The sequence below is a fragment of the Mytilus californianus genome, unplaced genomic scaffold (assembly GCF_021869535.1).
Source record: "Mytilus californianus isolate M0D057914Y unplaced genomic scaffold, xbMytCali1.0.p SCAF_9, whole genome shotgun sequence".
NCBI classification, from domain to species: Eukaryota; Metazoa; Mollusca; class Bivalvia; order Mytilida; family Mytilidae; genus Mytilus; species Mytilus californianus.
This window is the reverse complement of record NW_026262745.1, coordinates 87,109,764-87,133,048: the sequence shown is the minus strand read 5'-3', so window position 1 is coordinate 87,133,048 and position 23,285 is coordinate 87,109,764. Positions and strand designations below refer to the sequence as shown.

Below are 23,285 nucleotides of genomic sequence, written 5' to 3'. Positions count from 1 at the left end.
TCTCGTCAAAATTGACAGAGTTAATAATAATTTATGATACTCGGGACATCAAACTTAATATATTGTCATTCAGTCTACTATTCTCACATTATACCGCCATATTCTTTACATTATAGAGTACTGATACGGTAAGTATTTGTTGGTTGATGCAGATTTAGTCTTAGATGTTTTTTTATTAGTTGTTAGTGACTTTGAACTAGATGTCAGCAACTGCGAGTACTCTCAGATCTGTACATAGTGTCTTTGTTTTTGGGGATATACAAGTACCCAGTGTAGTATTTCTATTTGGATCCATCTCGTGAGTTAGACCTTTTTCAACTGATTTTTATAGTTCGTTCTAATGCTGTACTGTTACACAACTGCCCCAGGTTAGGGAGAGAGTTGGGATCCCGCTAACATGTTTAACACTGCCACATTATGTATGTATCTGCCTATTCAAAGTCAGGAGCCTGTATTCAGTGGTTGTCGTTTTTTTTAATGTGGTACATATTTGTTTTTCGTTCATTTTCTTGTACATAATTTAGGCCGTTAGTTTTCTCGTTTGAATTGTTTAACATTTGACATTTTGGGGCCTTTTATATCTGAATAAGCGGTATGGGCCTTGCTCATTGTTGAAGATCGTACGGTCACCTATCGTTGTTAATTTCTGTGTCATTTGGTCTCTTGTGAATAGTTGTCTCATTGGCAATCATACCACATCTTCTTTTTATATATACAGATGTAAAAATTATCGATTTAAGATAACTGTTTAAATTTTGAATACAAAGTAGACATGCTGGCATTCTAAATTGTTGCTGGCCAAATAATGTAGTCATTGTTTTTCAATTCTGCTGTCATTTGCATTTAAAAAAAATCATATCAAGAGTCAACAAACTGGTTTTGGCTATGGTTATGAAGAAATCTATGACTGGCCACCAAAAGTAACTTCAAGTAAATCGGAAGTAGTGTTTTATCAATTATTTTAAAAAATATGGAAAGACCTTCAATTGTTCTCTGAACAATTGGTTTTTAATTTAATCTGTATTTTTCATTTAAAGAAACTAAGACATTTTATAATGTTGTGTAAATCGATGCAAAACAGTCCTGATCACATTTTTGTTTACACAAATATTTTATAGAAGCACCAAATAAATAAAGAATACTACTTTGAAACACCCAATATATATGTTTTTTTTTTATTGTGGTATGTAATTCAGGGTTTACTTTTTACATTCAAAATACAAGCCATGATGCTTTGTATCGTTCCATTGTACTTTTAATTCAATTAGAGTCTTTGCACATTAGTCGAGATATTTTTACATCACTAAATATGTATCTATATCCGATCATTATCATAAATGACGAGGAGCCCGTAGTTCAGTGACTATTCTTGTTTTTATGTTTCTTTTATTGCAAGTCATACTGCCGATCTTTTCCATTTCTTTAAATGTTTCATTTGGTTATCATCACTGAAAATGTCATACATTACTATAAAGCATATATTTTGTTCATTGTTAAACGCACAATTACCATTAGCTGTAATGCGTTTGACTAGTTGGTAATCATATCACTCGGCGGGCTACTTCAATACCAAATTAATAGGGGGTACCGCTGGGGTTCTGTTACCATACCCTTTTCATATAATTTAGATTTTAAAAATGTATACCTTTTCATATATTTCGAAGGTAAAAATGTTACCTTTTCCCACACTGTTTGGGTTTCATGTGGTCTGTAAGTATAAGTGGAATACCAAAGTGCAAAAAATAGAAAAAAAAATGGTTGATTAAAACAGTCGGGAACAACAAGAAAGATGACAGACGAAGAAGTTATGGGAACTTTATTGACCTTATCATATATGTCTGATAAATTTCCTGACCTATTCACATATTTTCAAGCTGGAAAAAGTGACTATTCCACGTCCTATCACCTAACCCCCCCCCCCCCCCCCCCTCCCCAAGTCATATCACATTTCCTCAGTTCATAACAACAAATCAAAACACAACTGTTAGTGAAAAAAAGGCAAATTTACAAAAGACGATTCTAATCAACTATAAATTATGTTTATTTTCAACTCACATCATCGGATTCTTCTTCTATCTCCTTGAATTTCTTGTTGAGTGTTTTACTATCTTCAACAGATACAACATATATACTATTCGCTAGCTTGTTAAACGAGTTCTTTACAGCCGAATAGTATAGTTTCTTGTTTACTTCCTCGAACTGTAAAGATAATGTTTGTCTCGAATTTACAAAAACTACAACTTTTTGTCCAGCTTTATGAATGATAAATGCACTTATATTTAACAGTTGTTATCCATTGGTGTGATGTTTATGTGCTTATCATTTTGTCATTTAATTAGGAACTTTCCGTTTTGAATTTTCCTCTGAGTTCAGTATTTTTGTGATTTTACTCTTTAGTACTACTGTAAATTCAGAAATTATTGAGTGCATTTATTATTGCGAGTTTGTCATTTTAGACTAAAATTCGATTTTTATCTTTGCGATATTGAGAAAAAATACTGTTCAATTCATATAGAAAATTTCAAAATGCGAGTTTAAGTTATTGTGATTATAACCCTGTCGCATTTTCTGCAATAATAAAAACATCGCAATAATTTCTGAATTTACAGTAATTACAGATATAAACAATGTTGATTTTCTTAAGAAGATTTTAGTAATGACCATACTGATAATAGTTACAGGAATATGAAAAGCAGGAAAAAGTAAAATATATAATTTATACATTATGTAACATGTAAATCGCCAATGTTGAACTGAAATTGCTTGACAGTTAACTGTCGTAAACTAATTTAGTGAAAGACGAATTTCTTATCAGCGAAGACGATTACATATTTGTATTTTGTAGCCATAATTTCTAGTTTGATCAGATACAGACTGAACGTGTGATATTTAAAAAAAATCATAGCCCTATAAAGCAGCCTGTCTGATCATTTGATTAATTTGTTGCGAACAATTTGTCTGATTTTATTACGAAATTTAGATTCTGTTCTTGAGAACTTTATGAGTACGTAGTACATGCCATGCTTATGTTGTATATAATTAGTATAATATTTAACATCAAATACCTGTAATACACTCTTCTTGAATTTCTCATAAGAGTCTGCTAAATTATTGAGTATATATTCATACTCGTCCAAAAAGTGCTTCATTTTGTTTTTCATGGAATTTTGCAGCTTTTTCAATTCGTTCATTGTTTCTTGTTCATGTTTTGGCAACTTAAAAAAAAAATATTTCCAATCATGTTTTTATTTGTTTGGAAAACCCCACAAGGGAAAAGATAATATGACCAACGCAAATGAAAAAAAAACATCATATCGAGAAAGAAGCCTGGTGGTGATATTAACGGAAATAAACTCTGAAACAACCGGAAAATATATCGGCATTTGTATTTCTCAGGAGTGCATAACAAACCAATCTTTAAAGGTATGCAATTGGTGGTTTTGATGTTGCTATTGGTAAATTATAACAATGATCTCCGCTGCATGAATTAATTAATCCAATTAAACTCATCATGTTATGTGATTTATCAATGTATTCAGGGTACTTCTTAGATGCACTATAAGTACAAAACGAAAAATGCAGTTTTCACGTAAAAATGCAACAGCTAACCTGTGAGTTAACAAGCTTGCAATGCAATTTAAATGCGGCGTTTACATGAATAGAGCGAGAGTTAACGCAGCGTTACAATTATTCGATCGTTGACATGATCTGTTTCATCTTCATCCATTGTGAGTTGGTATTTTATTCATAGCACAAACACATGACACAAATCATTATCGTTTGCTATGAAGCATACTGTAAACGTTCTTTATTTGGTGGAAATCAATTTTCGTGGTTTAAGAAAAAAAATCATGTGCATGGGTTCCTTAAATAGTGGATCTAAAATATCGATAGAATAATTTGAGGACATCACAAACGAATATTCTTGAAAATAGTTATATGTTCTTCCTGAGTTCTTATGACCATCAAGTAGTATGAGAATTATGAGGAAATCAAATGAACAAACAATCACCTGAAGTCAGACATTTATCGATTAAGAATTATTTGTCATGACATGTAAAATATTAAAATTGGTTCAGTTAAATTTTTCTAAAGATTAAATGGATAAAATTATATCGGATGTCCTGTATATAGTTCATAGTGCGTTTGCTGATATTCGATGTATTCTCTAGATTATATCCCCGTATCGATGTAATCAAACTTACACGGGAATCTTATTATGTCTTGTTTTGGACTACAGTTGTTATATTTCGTTTGACACTTAAAATTATGTATAAAGAGCCTACAACGAAAACTACGAAAATTGGTATCCCACAAATAAAATTATTTTCACAGTATTACAGATGTTCTCTAAACAAACAGAAGACCTTTCGTTTTTGAATACAATTACTGTATATGCTAGGTATATAACTCATCACTTTTGTTGTGATTGTAGATAGAACCGTAATACTCATTCATTGTAGTTATATTTGACAAAACCTTTCAAAATTTGTGGTCCTACATTGCTCTTCAACTGCGTATTCTATATTTGTCTTTGATTCGAGTATCACATATGAGTGTTTTGTATACGAAACGTGCTTCTGGCTTACGAAATCTTATTCCTGGTATCTATGACGAGTTTACGTAAAAATTGATCAGATATGTTTCTAATCAAACTCACATCATTGAATTCTTTTCGAATCTCATATAACTCTTTCTTGTATCTTTTGATATGTTCAAGAGGCATTCGTTCAACATGGTCAAACAATTTGTTATACGCTGTTGATAACGCCGTGTATTTGTGTTCCCCGTTTCCTTCTTTGATCTGTAAAGAAAATGTGCGTCTTGAACCAACAACAACTACAAATGCTGGTAAAAATATAGTTATGATACCCGCAATTAGAACAGTTATAACGTATGTTGGGATCTTATATATACCCGAATAGTTAGTTTTTACACAAAATTCAACTCTGAAAAACATAAGGACGTGCTTTTAATCAGATTTCTAGTAATTACAATTATTATGGAAAGACGTAAAAACACAAGAACTGTCTAAAATAAAAAAAAAATGCATGCTAAAGAAGATGCAACATCTGGTCCCTAATGAGTACAGAGATCGCTTGGCAATGAAATGATAGTGATACTAACTACCCCGAAGACGTTAACCTAGTGGACGAGTTAAAATATATATTGTATTATTTACTACCCATTTCAACATTAATCAGTATGAAATTATGATATGAAGAATAACAAATAAATGTTTGATTTATAAAAAGAGTATATCGAACTTTTGATAACACAACCGTGTATTGCTGTTTGATTTTATAACGTTATAACTATTCTGCTCTTGAGAAAGTTTATATGCAGATTATATCTAAACACTAGTTTTATCCCTAGTCTAAATTAAAACGATTTCTGCCATGTGGACATATTTTAACGTGTTTATATCAATTGTTCAACATTAAAAATACTTACATCCTTCTTGAATTGCGTATAAGAGCTTGCGAGATCTTTCGAATGTTTTTTATAATTCTTCCTAACCTGATCAATTACGTGTTTGATTTCATTTGGCAATTTGCCCATCCTTTTTTCATCGAGTGTCTGCAAATTGAAACAAAATACATCAGAATGTTCTCATTTTGGCATACAAACCAACTTACCGTAATAAATGATAAATGCAAAAATAAAGTTCTACCAAAGCATTATATCCTTAATCACAATACCGATAATAATATAAAAACATAAAATCAGAAACATAAGAATAACAAAATCAGCATATTTCAGAAATGCATCTCAAAACAATTATAAAACGCATAAAGTCTTCGATTAGCTATTGGTCAAATTAAATTGAGATAAGATATGTGTTCCCGGTAATTATACTGCATTACATTGTCGGTTAAGGAAATATGACTTTGACTCACAACTTAATATACAAAAGAGAACAATTATCATACCTGTAAATATGTAAGTTGCGTTCGGTGTTTAGAAATAAAGATTTCTTTCGTCGCAATATCACATCTTTTCCATTTTTCAACAAGTTTCAATTGTTTCTTAACTGCCTTGATGTTCAGTTCATGTTTTTTCAGTCCACTTGCTTTGTCGACTTCATTTTTATAGTAATCTAACAAAATTAAAATAACAAAAATGTACTTACATGTGTAATACAATAGGAACGGCTGATAAAGCTTTAATGAAATAAAGCGTTTAATTTTATTATCATTTTTTTTTCAAACTGAACAGCACCATCAATTGTTATAATATTTTTATATCTACTGAAGTATTCACTCATAAATAGACTACCAAAAGCCTTAGCGAAATATGCAGCGGTATTATCAGATATGGGAAAAGAGAGATTGAAGAAGATGTAGTATGAGTGTCAATGACACATTTCTCCATCAATTCACAATTTGTAAAAGTAAAAGGCTTCTTTTAAATCTGTTATTTTTTTTAACTTTAAATTTGATTTTAAATTAAAATACAAAAAGTGTCAAAGTATATGATAATGGTGAGAAGTACTACCTTTATGTTTTTTCCCTTTACTAGTTAGGGTATAATTGGGACTATCAAAATATCCATGTTGTTGGGGTCAATATCTGATTGTTTTTCATTAATTTGTTATGAACGAGTTGGTTACTAAATTTTTTATCAATATTAGCCTTGGATGTTTTGAAATATTTCAATAATGCACACGTGTTTATAAAAATTATTGATGATACGACTCAATTAAAAAAAAAGGAAAAAAATAACAAACAAATGTCAGACAACCAGTACATGTAGTCTGTATGATAATATCGACAGTCTGAACAACATGTTTTACGACAGAAATTCGAAGGTGGAAAAAAGTCCTTTGCAAGATGTTCATTCACGCCCGACTTTTGACATTAAAATTATTAATAATTCATCGTATCAGTGTATATAATAAGATTTAAAATATTTTGTTCTTACATTTTTAACATTTCAAATCATTCAGAATTATTTGGTCGAATAGTACACCACATCACATATGAGTGGAGCAAATAGTACACTAATTAAAAGTTCATGATTCAGCTTCTCATGTAAAATAACGTTCGTTATCAAACTCAAATCCCCCAACAGTATAAAGGCTAAGCCATCAACAACAATCAATTATAAGTATAAAACGTATATATGCACATATGTGTATATGTAGTTGCGGGTGCGGGATAATATATCTTGACTGATAACATGAACTGTATTGTCATCAACTAATTTGATCAGTGTAACGTGACTTAGTCATTGCAATTGACGAAAATGACATGCACAATGTACACACAATCAAAATAAAGTATAATTGATAAAAAAAAAATATATAGTGTATTTTCTCTACTATTTTACCGATTTAAAGTGTCTTCAAAGCACCTAAAGTAAGACCATTCAACAGATATCCAAAATTGACCTTAACAGTGTCGTCAATATTCATTATACAAATATCAACATGACCATTCTTTCAAATGCAATCAAGAATCTTAATGTTTACCGTAGAGACGGTCTCGCTCAGTTCGAATATTTTAAGTTAGAGTCATTGAGCTAAAAAGATGATTTTAAAAAAAGAAAGTTGAAGCATATTCTTTTTTTTATTATTATTTTAAAAGTATGAAATGCGTTCTTATTGAGTGTTTTTAAGATTACCTTTGTATGTGTTGAATATAGCATTCTGAATAAACTCGGCTACTTTGGTGGATTTTTTCTCTAACGAATATATATGAATCTATAAAATAGAATAGAGAAAAAAAACACATGCTGTAATAATTTGTATTAAATATCTTATGGAAATTGTGAGGAGGAGTTTGAATAAATTATCACTGCTAATTCATTTTGATTGTTTGTACATCTGTTGATAGTGATATGTAAGTAGCCATCAATTAATAAGCTATAGCAACCAATGTTAAGAATGATGTAAAAGGAGAATAAGTATATTGAATGATTAAATGTTAGCTTCAGACTAAGGTATGGTATTGCTTTCAAATAATTTGTATTGTTCATTTAAATGCAATATTTTTTTTTATTTTATTGGTTTAATTTCATTTAAATACTGTATTTTTTGTTTTTATTTAAATGGTATATATTATCATTTAAATGTAATATTCTTTTATTCAAATGGTATAATGTGTCATTGAAATGCAATCGTTTTAATTCATTTGGTTTAACTTGTCATTTTAATGCATTTTTTTTTTATTCAATTTGTATCTTTGTCGTTTTAACCTTAATTTGCAATGTTAAGTAGTTTTTAATTTATATGCATTATTGCATTATGGAAAATTGTTTGACGTCACAAGGTCAAGTTTGCAACAACGTTTGTGATTGGTCGATTCAAGATTGTATATGTTATCTGAATAAGTAACTCTTGTATGTTCCTTTTAAAGCTTATCGTATTACTACAACATAAAAAATTCATGACTCAATATTTGGAGAATTAAAAAACAAAGTTTGTTATTCTAATCTACATAACTGAGCAACACAAACCTAAACTAAAACTGGCAAAACATATACCATGAAATTATAATCAGTTCAAAACGGACGCTCTACGTACGGTTTTTGGGATTTTCCCAGTCAATTAGTGACACCAGTGGTGTAATTTAAGTTTAAATCAGTTGTAAGTCATAACCCGTTCAATTGAAGCATACACTTACAAATTGGTAAATTTTCCTCGCTATATCTATACATAAGTCATTACCAAAATAAAACATCGGAACATGACAAGTCTCCTACTCTATATGTTAACTATTTGAAATAGAACAATTTTCTTATGATAAATACATTGAATACCACAAAAGATACAGCAGAAAAATATAGCAAATCTTCAACGTCTCCCCTCAAATAATATCGAGACGTGAACTAAGGTTCTCTGGAAGGTTAGGAATATCCTGTTCCACTAGTGGAACCTGCAATGTTGCTCATGTTATGCAAAATTCAGTTACCAACAGGGAAAACTATTCATGGGTAGTACAGGTTTTTTTTACCATCAGCAGCAATTGCCAATAATGACAAATATCTTAAAAGTGACCAGTGGTGTATTTGTATATTCCTGTACTAAGTCTTAGTTTTTTTGCGTAGTGTTTATTAGACCGTTGCCTGTCTTCCAATCGTTTTGTTTTGTTATGTTAGTGTCTGGGTTTTTTTCCTTCTTATGATTTTTTTATTGTCTCGTTTGTATCTATTAAAAACGTCACTACAGACATGGACATATCAAACGAGTTAGGAATATACCGTATAAAGGGATCACGGAACATCACCGTCTAAAAGGGAACATTAACAATACGGAACGAAAATCATATCTTGTGTAATCGATTTTGGTAAAATGTTTTCCGTGTGATACTACAAATAGTCCAATCTTAAAAGAAACTATTCGGAAACTCGTGAAATTTATAAAGTGTTGTTTTTACTTTTTATTGCTCTTTATATTAGATCTCTTAAAGGTTGTCAGTTCCCTTTGACAACTTTTGTCTTGTTTATATCTGCAGACTCTTTTTAGCAGTTCTTTAGAAATTTGAAAAAAAAGTCTGTGACGTATAGATTCCAAACCTGCATCGAGTATTTTACGATATTTCGCGCACTCGAGACAGTTTAATTGTAAAATTTAAAATGCGAGGCTTAACGAGCTTTTTATCATCTAAAATATAACTGAGAGTGATAAATTATCGTATTACATGAATTATTATACTGGAATCGGTTTTTCTAATGAAATCTTTATCTGATTAAACTTTATCCATCCTTTTCAAAGATTTCCAGGATGTAGTGCTCTTTACATGTGACGTCATCAGGCAGGGTCACCTTTTTCATAACGTCACAATATAAACTTCAGAACAAATTAAGAAAGTTAGACGTCATAATTTAATTTTGATTAATGATTTTCCGAGAACAAAGTTTGCTCTAGAGATGAGACATATTTTTCTCACACCGATCTATAAATGTGAAAGAAGCATGAAAATTAGAGAAAAGGTATAATTGAAGTTGACATTTTCGAATGTTTGAAAATATGGGTTTGTTCTTTTAAATGTCCCTCTGTTATTTCGGTGTGGACGTATAATTGTTGGAAATTGGGGTTTTTACTTCTACATTGTTTTATTAACAAAAATCAAGAGTAACCTCTTGTTTATCATGAGTTTAACTTTTTAACGTTAAACAACTTAATGTAAGTAAATTGCAGTTAGATAGAAAATCTAGTTGAAAAGGAAGATGTGAGATGAGTGCCAATGAGACAACTCTCCATCCAAGTCACAATGTTTAAAAAGTAAAAAGTATAAGTAAAAGTACAGCCTTCAATACGGAGTCTTTGCACTGTTTGAACATCAAGCTATAAAGGGCCCCAAAATGACTAGTGTAAAAAAATTCAAACATGAAAAACCAACGGTTTAATATGTATAAGAAAACGAGAAACGAGGTTCCTGACTTAGGACAAGTGAATACAAATACAGCGTGTTTAAACGTCTTAGCAGGCGCCAACCTTCACAATAACCTTAAACAGTAGTGTACCATTTACATAAAAAAGACAAACTATAATACGCTATTTGTTTTCATCAGATAACACCTGACGTCAAATACTTTTTATTCATATTACTTATACCAATACATTGAATTTGATAAAAAAAAAATTAAAAAACAACAACAACAAATATACAATACACTTATACGATACAATTATATAATATTTACTTGTATATATTTCAATTAACCGTTTAGAAAAGGACATAGAGTGTGTACCTCTTGAAAATGTGTTGATCTAATTTACATTTTAGCTTTTTCATACTAGTACATGTAAGTAAAACTAATAAAGTCAGTATTCTGAAGAAAAAAATTCCGAAAAGTAAATCGATTTTATCAAAAGTTGTACTAAACGACAATGCGGATTTGTATTATCCTGTAAAACTTTGTGTTGTATTTTTTATCATTTGAATACTAAAAGAAGGACTTATATATAAATATGTCTTCCTTACCAAAATGACAACATTAACACATAATGTAAAGAAAACCGCTATCATACAATTTGCACTTCTCATTACATGTTTGTTCTGTGGTTTAAAAAGTAATTCAAAATTCAGTTTGCTCGAAAGATGTGATCAACTCATTTATAATTGTAGTCTTAGCTGTGAATATAATATATTTATGTTCCACTAAATAAAGTTCAATCAGAAAGTTTCAAAATATAAATCGACATTAATGTAGCAGCGATTAACGGTATCCTTCGTATGCTTTACTTTGTATTTTTTATTTATGATACGCAAAGTGGGAATTAAATTGAAATGTGAATTTTATCAAAAATGCTAATAGAAATACAAAGCTTAAACGAAATACGTCTACGATTACATTAAATCTTCGATCATCTGTGAATTCTCAAAAAAACAACTACGTGCCGTAATCCATGGTATCTTCGGTGTAATATTTTGCAATTACAATAGGTGTGTGTGTGTGTCATCATTGTTACTATTGTTCGCCACAACGGACATTGTTCTTGTTTATTTCAGCTTGTTGCAGAGCAGTAGGTATGATGGATCCTACGCATACGTAGGAACGTGCACATAACAACTAGCATTTACTAGATCATTATAACTGTTTAGTTTTAAATAACATTGGATGTAAAAAGAAGTTTTGGTATCAGAAGATAGTTAATCAAACACGGTACCAAACATGTAGAGTGTAGGTAGTGTGGAGATAATAAGTCACTTCCGGTAAAGTAAAACTCACTTCTGGTGACAAATGATAGCTTGTAGAACAGTGCTAACACATATCAATTGATTCGATGTACTTTTTTATAAAAACAAGGGAGAAATTATTACCAAGTGTATTAGATGTTACTTTTGCTTTTATGTGATAGGGTATATAACACTGGTTTCATATATATAAGGGAATGCAACGAATATAATTTTAGTACTCGGATATTCGTTTGCCTTTTATACATCTTGAGATATTTGTCTAACATTTCCCCTCATTTTAGTTCCCTTTGGAATATCCTTAGTAATACTAATCAAAATAATATGTATTCACAACGTTAATACGTTTATCCTGAGATTTCTATGTGTTATAGCATATATTTAATAAGCCTCAGAATTATCTATAATCGCTAAACGTGGTTTAGTACCAACATAGTCAGTTTCTTCCGAAAGGAATTTTTCAAGTGTAACTTGTAACAAAACTTAGAAACAGACTTTCATCGGGAGTTGTGGGTGAAATCATATTTCTGTACAATAATACAATCAAAGTGCCCTGCGTAGACCCTATGCAACTAATTAGAGACATTTGTGACGATATTTAATGATGTTTGTACACAAATTACCACTTTCATAAATTAATAACTCGCAAGCCGTAAACTTACGTGTGTTTGTTAATCAAGACATCTTTGTAAAGGTGATTGGTATGAAATCTTCATTAAATGTAATACATGGTTATTTGAAACTTTATTATTGTTAAATTTATAATTAAATATTGTTTCGTATAAGATATTATTGAAGTCAAATATTTCGTTGACAATTTAGGAGACAAGTCGTAATATAAAAAAAAATACTAACTCCACAGGAACAGATGATATAAAGTGTCTGTCCAGTCGGACTTTATGAACATATTGGTGGTTTTATTGGCACGTTTCTGATTTGGTAAACACACACATAATAATTGCTATTATGACAGGTTATGTTACAAAAACAGTAGCCTGTTATTAATTGTTCTATTGACACAAAAAATGACTAACAATACACAAAACCAAGGATCAAGTTATATTTTGTAATTTGTTTCAGTTCAGCAACAATATGTATGTCTTTCGTTAAGATTTCAAGCGATTTCATTATATCATAATTAGGTTTATGAAAGGTAAAAATCAAAATATTACATCACTATAAAAATCAAAACTTTTCACTAGACGTTAAAGATTTATTCGAGTACTCTAGTACCCGCGAGTATCGTGACAGTGTACTAGACTATTTAATTTCAGAACTATTGACGTCCCTGAAAAGTGTAGTTGCATATAAAAATAAGAAGATGTGGTATAATTGCCAGTGAGACAACTCTCCATCAGATATCAAATGACATAGAAGTTATCAATTAAAGGTTACATTGTGGCCTTCAGCAATGAGCAAAACCCCATACCGCATAGCCAGCTATAAATGGCCCCGAAATGGCAAATGTAAACAATTCACACGAGAAAACTAACGGCCTGATTTATGTTTAAACCAATGAACGAAAAACAAATATGATACACAGCTATAAACGATTACCACTAGATTGCATGATCCTGATTTTGGACATGTGCAAACAAAACGTGGTGGTGTTAACCATGTGTGTTTAAGCCCAACCCTCTTTCAGCCAAAGATAATGATGTAGCAGTACAATTTTTAAGCAAACTATACACAAATCAATTGAAAGGCTCATCGCATCAGATCAAAACGAAGCAGAAAAACAAATAACCCAAAAATAGAAAGGAAGTTGAAGGGTATGTATACATCACCACAACAACAACAAAAAACTCTAAATACAGATCTGAATAACATGTAACTCGTAGATAATGATAGTTAGTAAAATAATTTATCAAAAGCTTAAATAGAATCAGTGCACTTATTCACACAAGGTCACTCAAAAGTCAAATTATTTAGAATATATGTATTCCATCAAATTAATCATGGTTTACACGTGTATCAATATGAGGATAGTTATGGTACTTTGGAAATTCATTTTCATTTTTCACTGACCCGATTTCAATATAGTAAAACAAGGACATAAACAAGTCATGGCTTTTGAAGGAATACAACCCATATTAAATGACATAAACACGTAGTAACTTTTCAACCAAAATATAATTTTCAGTTACAACATGACGCATAGAGTAAAACAGTTTGTGTGTTTGTTTTGTTGTTGCTAAGAATAGGCGATGAAGTGAAAAATGAAAAAGTTAACATAGCCTTGATTTTATTTTCCTTTTTATGCCCAAGGGCCTGAAATAAAAAAAAACCTAGGTATCTATTCAATATATATTATCTTCAGTGTAAGAGTTACACTACGATTTCACTTAGTATGTCAAACAAATGAAGCGATATAACTTTCTTATGGTGTCTCGTCGCTGCTTCAATCAAAGTTATTTCAGCATCTTGAAGACTACATTTTTAAATACCCTGGCCTATATTGTGTATTGGAAATGATATATAACGATGAATATCATTTTATAACTTTTTAAGTGAGGAAAAATAACCTTTTGACCACAATGACGTTAAGAAAGTTTGTGGATACATTTTATGATTTCTGTAGAATAGCGATAACAACAGTTAAACAAAGTAGAGTATGGCCATATATTTTCCCTAGACCTCATATTGTTCCCTTTGGTTGACAAATAACCGAAAACTATAGACTCTAGGTTGCTATCTGAATTGAATAAATCACCCCATTTGTCCATTGTATGACTTAATTCTCAGATATAATAAATGAAAATATTTTTTCAATAAATTGAATAGATAAACTCAAAATACAATTCCTGTATGTATGGATATCATTTTACAAATCTACAAAAGTTTTGCAATATATTAGTTAATGTTTTCTGCGAGTCAAATTCTGCGTTACTTGTAGTTTACTGAATATGTGGTTGAACATAACATTACAAAGTATGTTCTTTAAGAGTGTTTTAAAATCATATATAAAATTCGAATTTAAATTCAACTATGGTTATCAGAGACATTTTGAAATGTTTATGAATATGGTGCGAATTCCCTTAACCATAACATCTCCTTTGGGTATTTAAAGAATAGTTTTACCCATTTGTGTTTCTTCAGACAGTTGTTTGCTAGCGTGTCCGCCTCCTCCTCTAACGATTCATCATCAAAGCATTGGTTTACTAATTCCCTGATATCCTCACTAGAATCTGACAATGTTGCTTGCTCTCCGTTGGTCTTCTTTTTAAAACTTAAAATTAATGCACAAAACGTTAAAAGAAAGATCTTAAAGATGTTATTAAAACATTATACATCTTGCAGGTTGACACACATAGCAAATTTTATCTTAAAACTCATTTAAGATAAATACACAAACAATGTTGTGTCCATTACAATTATCTTGACATCTTCAGGATTTCGTAACAGTGAACATTGGTGTGTTTTATGCATAAAAATGCTGATTGGTATAAATAAGTTGATGTTTTTTTAATAAGTAAGAGACAACTGGATAAAACGTTTGGTATTGCCTAGTTTATTCAATAACAATGATCTAGCTTTAGTTGACTACAAATCTTATTTTTAGAAAATAGAAGATATTGCAGAATTACTTAGAAATACTTGCAGTGTTTACATGGTGGCACAAACAACATGTGGAGCATAATTTGGTATATGAAATAAGATGTAATTGTTTACAATAAATCTGCAAAAAACATCGACAAAAACAACAAAATAATGCAACATCAACGAATGTGAATACGATTAAGTAAACCTAGTGACTATTTGATAACAAGTTGAGAGGAAATTCGCTGCTCCTCCTGATCCATCAATTACAACAACATGATTGTTATTTTCCAGTACACTCAAAACTGTTTCCAATGCATCAATTCCTCCTTCAATTAGTACCAATACAACAGGCAATATTTCGTTTGTTTCACACTGACCATTTTTGCTGTGTGAGTCATGTTCAATTATTCTCGGCTTGTCGTTAAATATTTTGGTCTTGAAATCTACAAAACAAAAATAAACAACTATATCGTTTTTTCTTTCTTTGTTCTTTTAATTTAACAATAAAATGGACAATTTTGTCATAATTTCTACTCAATTTCACTTGATTTGTTCTGTCTGTTTTTTGTGTGTTTGACGTTTTTAATTGACAATAGAATATTGAACTTGAACTTGAACTTGTTATGAATGCAGCTTGATATCAAATGATTATAATAAACAAAGTTTTCTTTTTGGTTTCTATGATATAAAACTGTATACATATGATATTAACTAACGCATTTTCATTATGTATATTTTATGTCTGACAGAAATTAGTTTGCAAATGTATTGGAGCAGAGTTTTTTGTAGTATATCATGCAAAGAACTCATATCAGCTGTTTATTTTCTGCTTAGGTCAAGAGACTATACTTCAAACATTAAATATTTGCAATAGAGATATAACATGTTATTTATTTGTATATCATATACATTTAAGATTTGTCTGCGAGGTAGTATCAAAAAGTAACTTGTTCTACATGTTCTACATGTTATACTGGCTAACCATTATATGTCATATAAAGCAATTCAATTAATAAAAGTTGATAAAATAAGAATAAATAAAATTGATATTATGGACGCCATCCTTTGCTCCCTTCTAATAAAATCTACATAACAAAACACAGATATGAAACTTAGAAACGGAAAAATATTAAATACTAAACTGGTTCAAAGAGTATCTACACGTGTCAATCTTCAAAATCGCTTATCTAAAAATACTACCATCGCTAACATTTTTAACAATAAAAATCGTGGTTACCCTTCTATCGATATGTGTCATGTCAAAAAATGACTTATATGTCCCCGTCTTTCCATCAACAATACGGTAAGGTCTACGTTTAATGGTCGAACATTTTCTTTAAATTTTGAATCTGATATAACTTGAAAAACAAACAGTATTATTTATTTACTCACATCAAAACAAACAGGGATGTGGTATTCAGTACGTAGGTGAAACTGGACGATATGTATCTAAACGCACGCAAGAACACCTTTCTCGTTTTAAAAGACCCAATAAATTCAAAAGTATCATTTATAAACATCTTAAGAAGCACAATCATCCTATTAAATATTTAACAGTTCAACCTTTAGAAGCAGTAAAAAAGCAGCCTGGTGAATCTCATTCAAAGTTTGTACGATCACGGAAAATAATTGAATTAAATTGGATTAAAAAATTACAGACAGTCTACCCTCTCGGTCTTAATGATAATATCATGGGAATTGGTAATATATCAAGAACCGACTCTGTTAACATTTTGGATATAGTTTCTAAAACTGTTCGTAAAAACCGTTCTCATGGGCGTAGAAAAATCTCAATCAAAGAAAATTTCGGATCAACCATACAAATATTTCGGACCTAATTTCTATTTCCAAAAACAACGGCAGACATTATCTGTTAACCAAGCTCTGTTCTTTATCTATAAATAAATTAAATAAAATTTTAGAGGATTGCAACACAATTTCATATTGCAGTCCTAAGTATGAAATCGTTCAAATTATAATTGCATATTGTTATTCTAAACTGTTTCCCAAAATTGATCGCCCTAAAGATCATAAAAAACATTTGATTAAAATAAAGTATGTCAATAAAGGTTTTGATTTTGTAAATATTGCTGATATTTTTAACGACCATTCTGTTAAAGAACAAATTCCTAGATATTTTGATAATACTGAACTCCCTCTTATTTGTTTTATTTACAAGAAATCTACACGGAAATATGTGTTTAATTATAGCGAAGTGTGTAAAGATGTAAATATCAGTGAAAATATCCCTACGTCACGTAATTGCAGTGATTCCGAATACACGTATGGCCCCATTTCCCATGTTATAACAGGAGACCTTAACATCGTTCGCGACCCAGAGTTAAAATCATTCCTCAGTAAAGGACCTAAATATCGTCCCCGTCAATTATTAATTTGAATGAGAGTCTTAATATCATCCACGACTCACTCTGTACTTACTGTTTGAAATGGATAAAACGAGAAAAAGCTGACAAAAAATCTTTAGACTCTTTTTTTAATATAGTAATGAAGATAGTTGATATACGTATACAACATTTGAAAGAACATTTTACTCTTAACAACAACCTAAAAAACCGTATTTCTCGTATCAAACATAAACTAAAAGAACTAGCCAAGGAATTTATTTTTGTCCCGGCTGATAAAGCTGCTAATAATATCACTATTGTTTGACGTAAATTTTACATTGAGGTTCTGCAAAAGGGAATCACGAATTCACCAACATTCCAACTGACTCCATTTTCAGAAAACGACATCTGTAACAAACATAAACTTGTAGCTACTTCTTTACAAGCAGAACCAAATACAATGAAAGTCCCAACTATGTACTAGCTTCCGAAGCTACACAAAACACCTTACAAATATCGATTTATTTCGTCTTCAAGTCATTTTTCCACTACTAAATTGTCTATTCTACTTACTAGTACACTTGGTACAATAACAAATCTGATAATAAATTGTTCAAATAAGGCCTTTGAAAATAGTGGAATTAATTACTTTTGGAGTGTCAAAAACTCGTTGGAAGTACTTGATAAATTGCATATATATATATTGGTGATTTTGAATCTGTTCAACGTTTTGATTTGTCTACCCTATATACCACTTTGCCTCATATTCTTATTAAGAAAAATTCACACACCTTATTAAATGGGCATTTAAAAAGTCAGAATGCGAATACATATGTTCAAACTCTTTTAGATCATTTTTTAGTAGCAACAAACAAATGAACTATGTCAATTGGACAAGCTTTGATACTATATCTGTCCTTGAATTTTTACTTGATAACTATTTTGTTCGCTTTGGAGATTCCGTATATCATCAAGTTATCGGAATTCCAATGGGGACTAACTGTGCACCACTTGTTGCGGACCTGTTTTTGTATTTTTATGAGTTACAATTTATGACTAAAATCAGCAAAGACCCATCAAAACAACATCTGATACAAAAATTTAACAATACCTTTAGATATTTGGATGATATATTGGCTCTCAATAATGACGACTTCAGTATGTATACTAAAGAAATTTATCCTGTTGAACTTACTTTAAAAAAAGCTAATACTAACAATGACCACTGCCCTTTCCTCGATCTTGATATCTATATCATTAACGGGAAGCTTAATACAAACATTTATGATAATAGAGATGATTTTAAATTTCCTATCGGTAATTATCAATTTTTAGATGGTGACGTTCCCTTGTCACCATCTTATGGTGTTTGTATATCTTAACTTGTACGATTCGCTCGTGTATGTAACAACATATTAGATTTTAGCGAAAGAAATTTATGTATCACTGAAAAATTATCATACCAGGGTTTTCGATATCACAAATTAGTCAAAACATTTACTAAATTTTATCATCGGTATAAGGACATCATTCGTAAATATAACTCTACATGCAGACATCCTATACGTTCAGGTATTTCACATCCAATATTTTATGGTAATATTCTTTACAAAGCACAAAAATGACAATATTCACCTCAAAAGCTAAAAAAATCTTTAAACAGACTTATTAAGAAGGGATATAGTTACGATACTGTTGTCAGGTCATTAAAGAATGCATATTTTGGCTTTAATATTGATTCACTTATAGGGTCTTTGCATCGGAATTAAACACATTTATTCTAAAACCAGCTGTTGGCATGACACGGGTTATTTCCTTCTCATATATTTTATGATGGTATAATACTAAACCCCTATCAGGAGAATGTGTGCCTGATATTTATATGACGAAGACATAATCTTTCAATCAGTTTAGTTGAGGTCTGGAGCTGGCATGTCAGTAACTGCTAGTAGTCTGTTGTTATTTATGTATTATTGTCATTTTGTTTGTTTTCTTTTGTTTCCTATTCTGACATCGGACTCGGACTTCTCTTAAACTGAGTTTTACTGTGCGTATTGTTATGTGTTTGCTTTTCTACATTGGCAAAAGGTATAGGGGGAGGGTTGAGATCTCAAAAAAACATGTTTAACCCCGACGTATTTTTGGTGCCTGTCCCAAGTCAGGAGCCTCTGGCCTTTGTTAGTCTTGTATGATTTCTATTTTAGTTTCTTGTGTATAATTCGGAGTTTAGTATGACGTCCATTATCACTGAACTAGTATATATGTTTGTTTAGGGGCCAGCTGAAGGACGCCTCCGGGTGCGGGAGTTTCTCGCTGCATTGAAGACCCATTGGTGACCTTCAGCTGTTGTGTGTTCTATGATCGAGTTGTTGTCTCTTTGACACATTCCCCATTTCCATTCTCAATTTTAGTATGATAATTCCCTATACAAAACCAAACTAAGAAAATTAAAAGGTATTTTTTTAGGATTGTGTACTGAAGTTTTAATTTGCACGAATGAAACAGAGAATATAACTTTTATAATAATTTCCTGATATACCATTCCATACTACATATAACCGAAAGCAAGGAAAGATTTGACCATGCTTCAAAGAAAATAGTTTAAGACTGACATACAAAATCCAATATAAATGAATGCAATATTCATTGGTATCACGATTAAATCTATGTATCTCAATGCCTGGAGTTTTGAAAATGATATACAGTTTTCTCAACATTAGAGAGCTATGATCATCAGAGCAAACGGTGGTATTGCATTTACTCCAGACATCGCCTTTCTCACAAATGTTTCTTTTTTTTTTTATTACTAGGAATACCAGAATGGGTGTTATAGTTGAATAGCAGTAAGTACTACCCTACGAACGCACTTGTTCAAACTCCGTCTTTTGTTCGTAAAATGTCGAATGAAAATGTTCTTACTTTTGTCTGTCCCTTTTTGATATATGTAATGTATCAACTAAAAAGCAAACTATTACCTGCATCTTTGATATTCGATAAGAATCTTTGGAAAGTATTTCTACATTCAGATGAAGCAGTGCCTGTTAGATGTTTCATATCCGGATCTCCAAGGAAAATAAACTGTGTGTGATTAGGATCTAATGATTCCTTTGTTGAACTGACAGGAATTTTAATGCTTTTTCCATATTTTTTTTCTTTTCCATGTATCACTCTTTCGAGGGGTTCAATCTTACAAAAAAACCAAAATCAAATTATGATAGTTTTCTTTAATCTAATACGTATGCAAGGTCTACCAAACAAATACCGCTCAAATGATATTCAAGATTAAGGAAAATTTAACCATTATATATCGGATTTTCTGCAATCTGAACATGCTCAATGATCGAAATCTGTAATCAAGACAATTTGTAGAATTGCAGATACCATTCCAACAAGAACAATTCATAGAATATTAAAGATCAATTAAATCAAATATCAGTAAAAAATACTTCCTAATTTCAATTTTAATCATAGCAAATAGTTGCAGTCCAATTATATTCATGTAATCACTCATACATTATGTATTCGTGAGCTTACATCTGAATATTCCTTTACAAGGTATAGTTTATTTAAGAAAAAACTAATGGAAGCCTTAGATTTGTGGGAAATTTACACATTGCCTGGGCCTTAATATCTGAATTTCATCCTGATATTCGTTAATGATATTACTCGTTAACGCTCAGGATAAAATTCGATTATCACGGCCAAGCCATAAGTAAATGTCGAACAAATATATGGCTTCCATGAATTATTTCGATTCTAATAGGACATATCCGGTAATTAAAAAACTGAAGCGAAGGTAAGATTGACGTATGTATGTCTGCTCTATTTTACCCCCTGTAAGACTAAAGCTTCAAATTTTAAGTAAATCTAATAGATATAAGAAGATGTGGTATGAGTGCCAATGAGACAACTCTCCATCCAAGTCCCAATTTGTAAAAGAAAAAACATTATAGGTCAAAGTACGGTCTTCAACACGCAGCCTTGGCTAATATCGAACAGTAAGTTATAAAGGGCCACAATAACGACTAGTGTTAAACCATTCAAACGGGAAAACCAACGGTCTAATCTATATACAAAACGAGAAACGAAAAACACCTATGAACCACATCAACAAACGACAACTACTGAACATAAGGTTCCTGACTTAGGACAGATGCAAACAAATGCAGCGGGTTTAAACGTTTGAAAATGTACCAACCTACACCCTTACCCGAAACAATAGTGTAACATCACAACATAGAAAGACACACTATAAAATATCAATTAAAATGGCTTAACTCAATTAAAGACATATATACACAAGTGAACATACACTGAAGGAATAAATTTGATATACATGTATGACACAATGTAAATACAAAATAAATAAATTAAGGGGTGAATCATTTAAGGAAACAGTAGTATACAGCTGTGGAATGTTGAATAATTACGTAAATAAACCATAGCCTTTAACAAATAACCTTGCCGCAAAATAGAAAATTGTACACAGGTAAAAGAAAATAATTGTGTTGTATACATTATAAATAGAGAACGGAAATATACATTATAAATAGAGAACGGAAATATTTTTACAAAATAAATAAATTGTTGTTCATAGTACGAGAAACAGAAGTGAAAATGTATAGTCATACTTAACACTTATCAAATCTGGTATACATTCAAAATACGTAAACATTAAATAACAAGAAACATTACAATTGTGTCAACAGGTCACATTAACATGAAAGTACGATGTGAGAGTACTCGCAGTTACTGAAAGATAGTTAAAAGCCAAAATCAATTAAGAATAAAAAAAAATCATGTATCAGAGACTAAAATCAACTAAAACACACCCCAGTCTTACATGAATTATTTCTAAATAAACAACTAGAAAGAATGTGTTCAATTTTCAGAAATTCTTTTTTTTTTCGTTGGCTACTTTTTACTGTAAAATCCAGAGTTAACTGTCGTAACTAAGGAGTGAGCCGCCATGATTTGCTGAAATACACAAATGTGCAAATAATGCAATAGAATAGAAAATGAAACAACACCTACCTCAAAACTCCATTGTAATGCAATATTATCCGAACTTAGGGCGTATACGTAACGGTAAACCTTCAGCTGAAGAGTTTATATTCGTCTGATGTCATGTTATGACATGACGTTAATGCGCCAGGATCATTCATGAAATTTCGCGAAATTTTATTTTATTTTGAATTTATACATGTTTTTAAGCTCTTGTGCATTGATTCTTTTTGTTATGTATTAGAATATGAATAACAGTTCTGTAGTGTTATTCTTCAATTTCAATTTGAACACAAAGAAATCAACATAGAGTTTGCACATTTGTTACAACACATCCGGATTTGGTTAAGAGATAAATAGTAATAACCACCAATATGCACACTCTGAGTTTGCGCTAAATACAGATATATCGAGATATTTATCACGGTGTTGTTTACAAAGCGAAAGAAGCACATCATATTAGAATTTTATTTAGTTTTCTATTATTTAATGAAGAGCTAATTTACTTCATCTAATACTCCCTCTGACAACAAGCCAACTATTGGAATGTTGTATTCTGTCAAAGTAACATGGTCGTTAACAGCGTCCTCGATAAATTTTACAACTCCACATTCTGTACCACAAGTAACAATCCAAGATCCTACAAAATCAATGAAAAAGGGTATGAAAGTAGTTTTTGTAATTTATTTTTTATTTTTTGTCTACGTGCGATAGCTATCATAGGGAAAACGTAATTCGCAAAGAAAGA

At 30.8% G+C, this 23,285-nt stretch overlaps 1 protein-coding gene across 1 annotated transcript in view; it reads right to left on the bottom strand.

The window, feature by feature from the left end:
* Positions 1-23,285, bottom strand: part of LOC127716641 (transient receptor potential cation channel subfamily M member-like 2) — a 78,905-nt gene that overhangs the window by 33,062 nt on the left and 22,558 nt on the right. Inside the window, exons 5-14 of the mRNA XM_052222881.1 lie at positions 23,044-23,177; positions 20,509-20,719; positions 15,394-15,631; positions 14,727-14,874; positions 7,627-7,705; positions 5,934-6,100; positions 5,455-5,580; positions 4,661-4,804; positions 3,066-3,215; positions 2,056-2,199 (exon numbers count right to left, since the gene is read on the bottom strand). Coding sequence (XP_052078841.1) covers positions 2,056-2,199; positions 3,066-3,215; positions 4,661-4,804; positions 5,455-5,580; positions 5,934-6,100; positions 7,627-7,705; positions 14,727-14,874; positions 15,394-15,631; positions 20,509-20,719; positions 23,044-23,177 — 1,541 coding nt within the window. The remainder of the gene's footprint in view (positions 1-2,055; positions 2,200-3,065; positions 3,216-4,660; positions 4,805-5,454; positions 5,581-5,933; positions 6,101-7,626; positions 7,706-14,726; positions 14,875-15,393; positions 15,632-20,508; positions 20,720-23,043; positions 23,178-23,285) is intronic.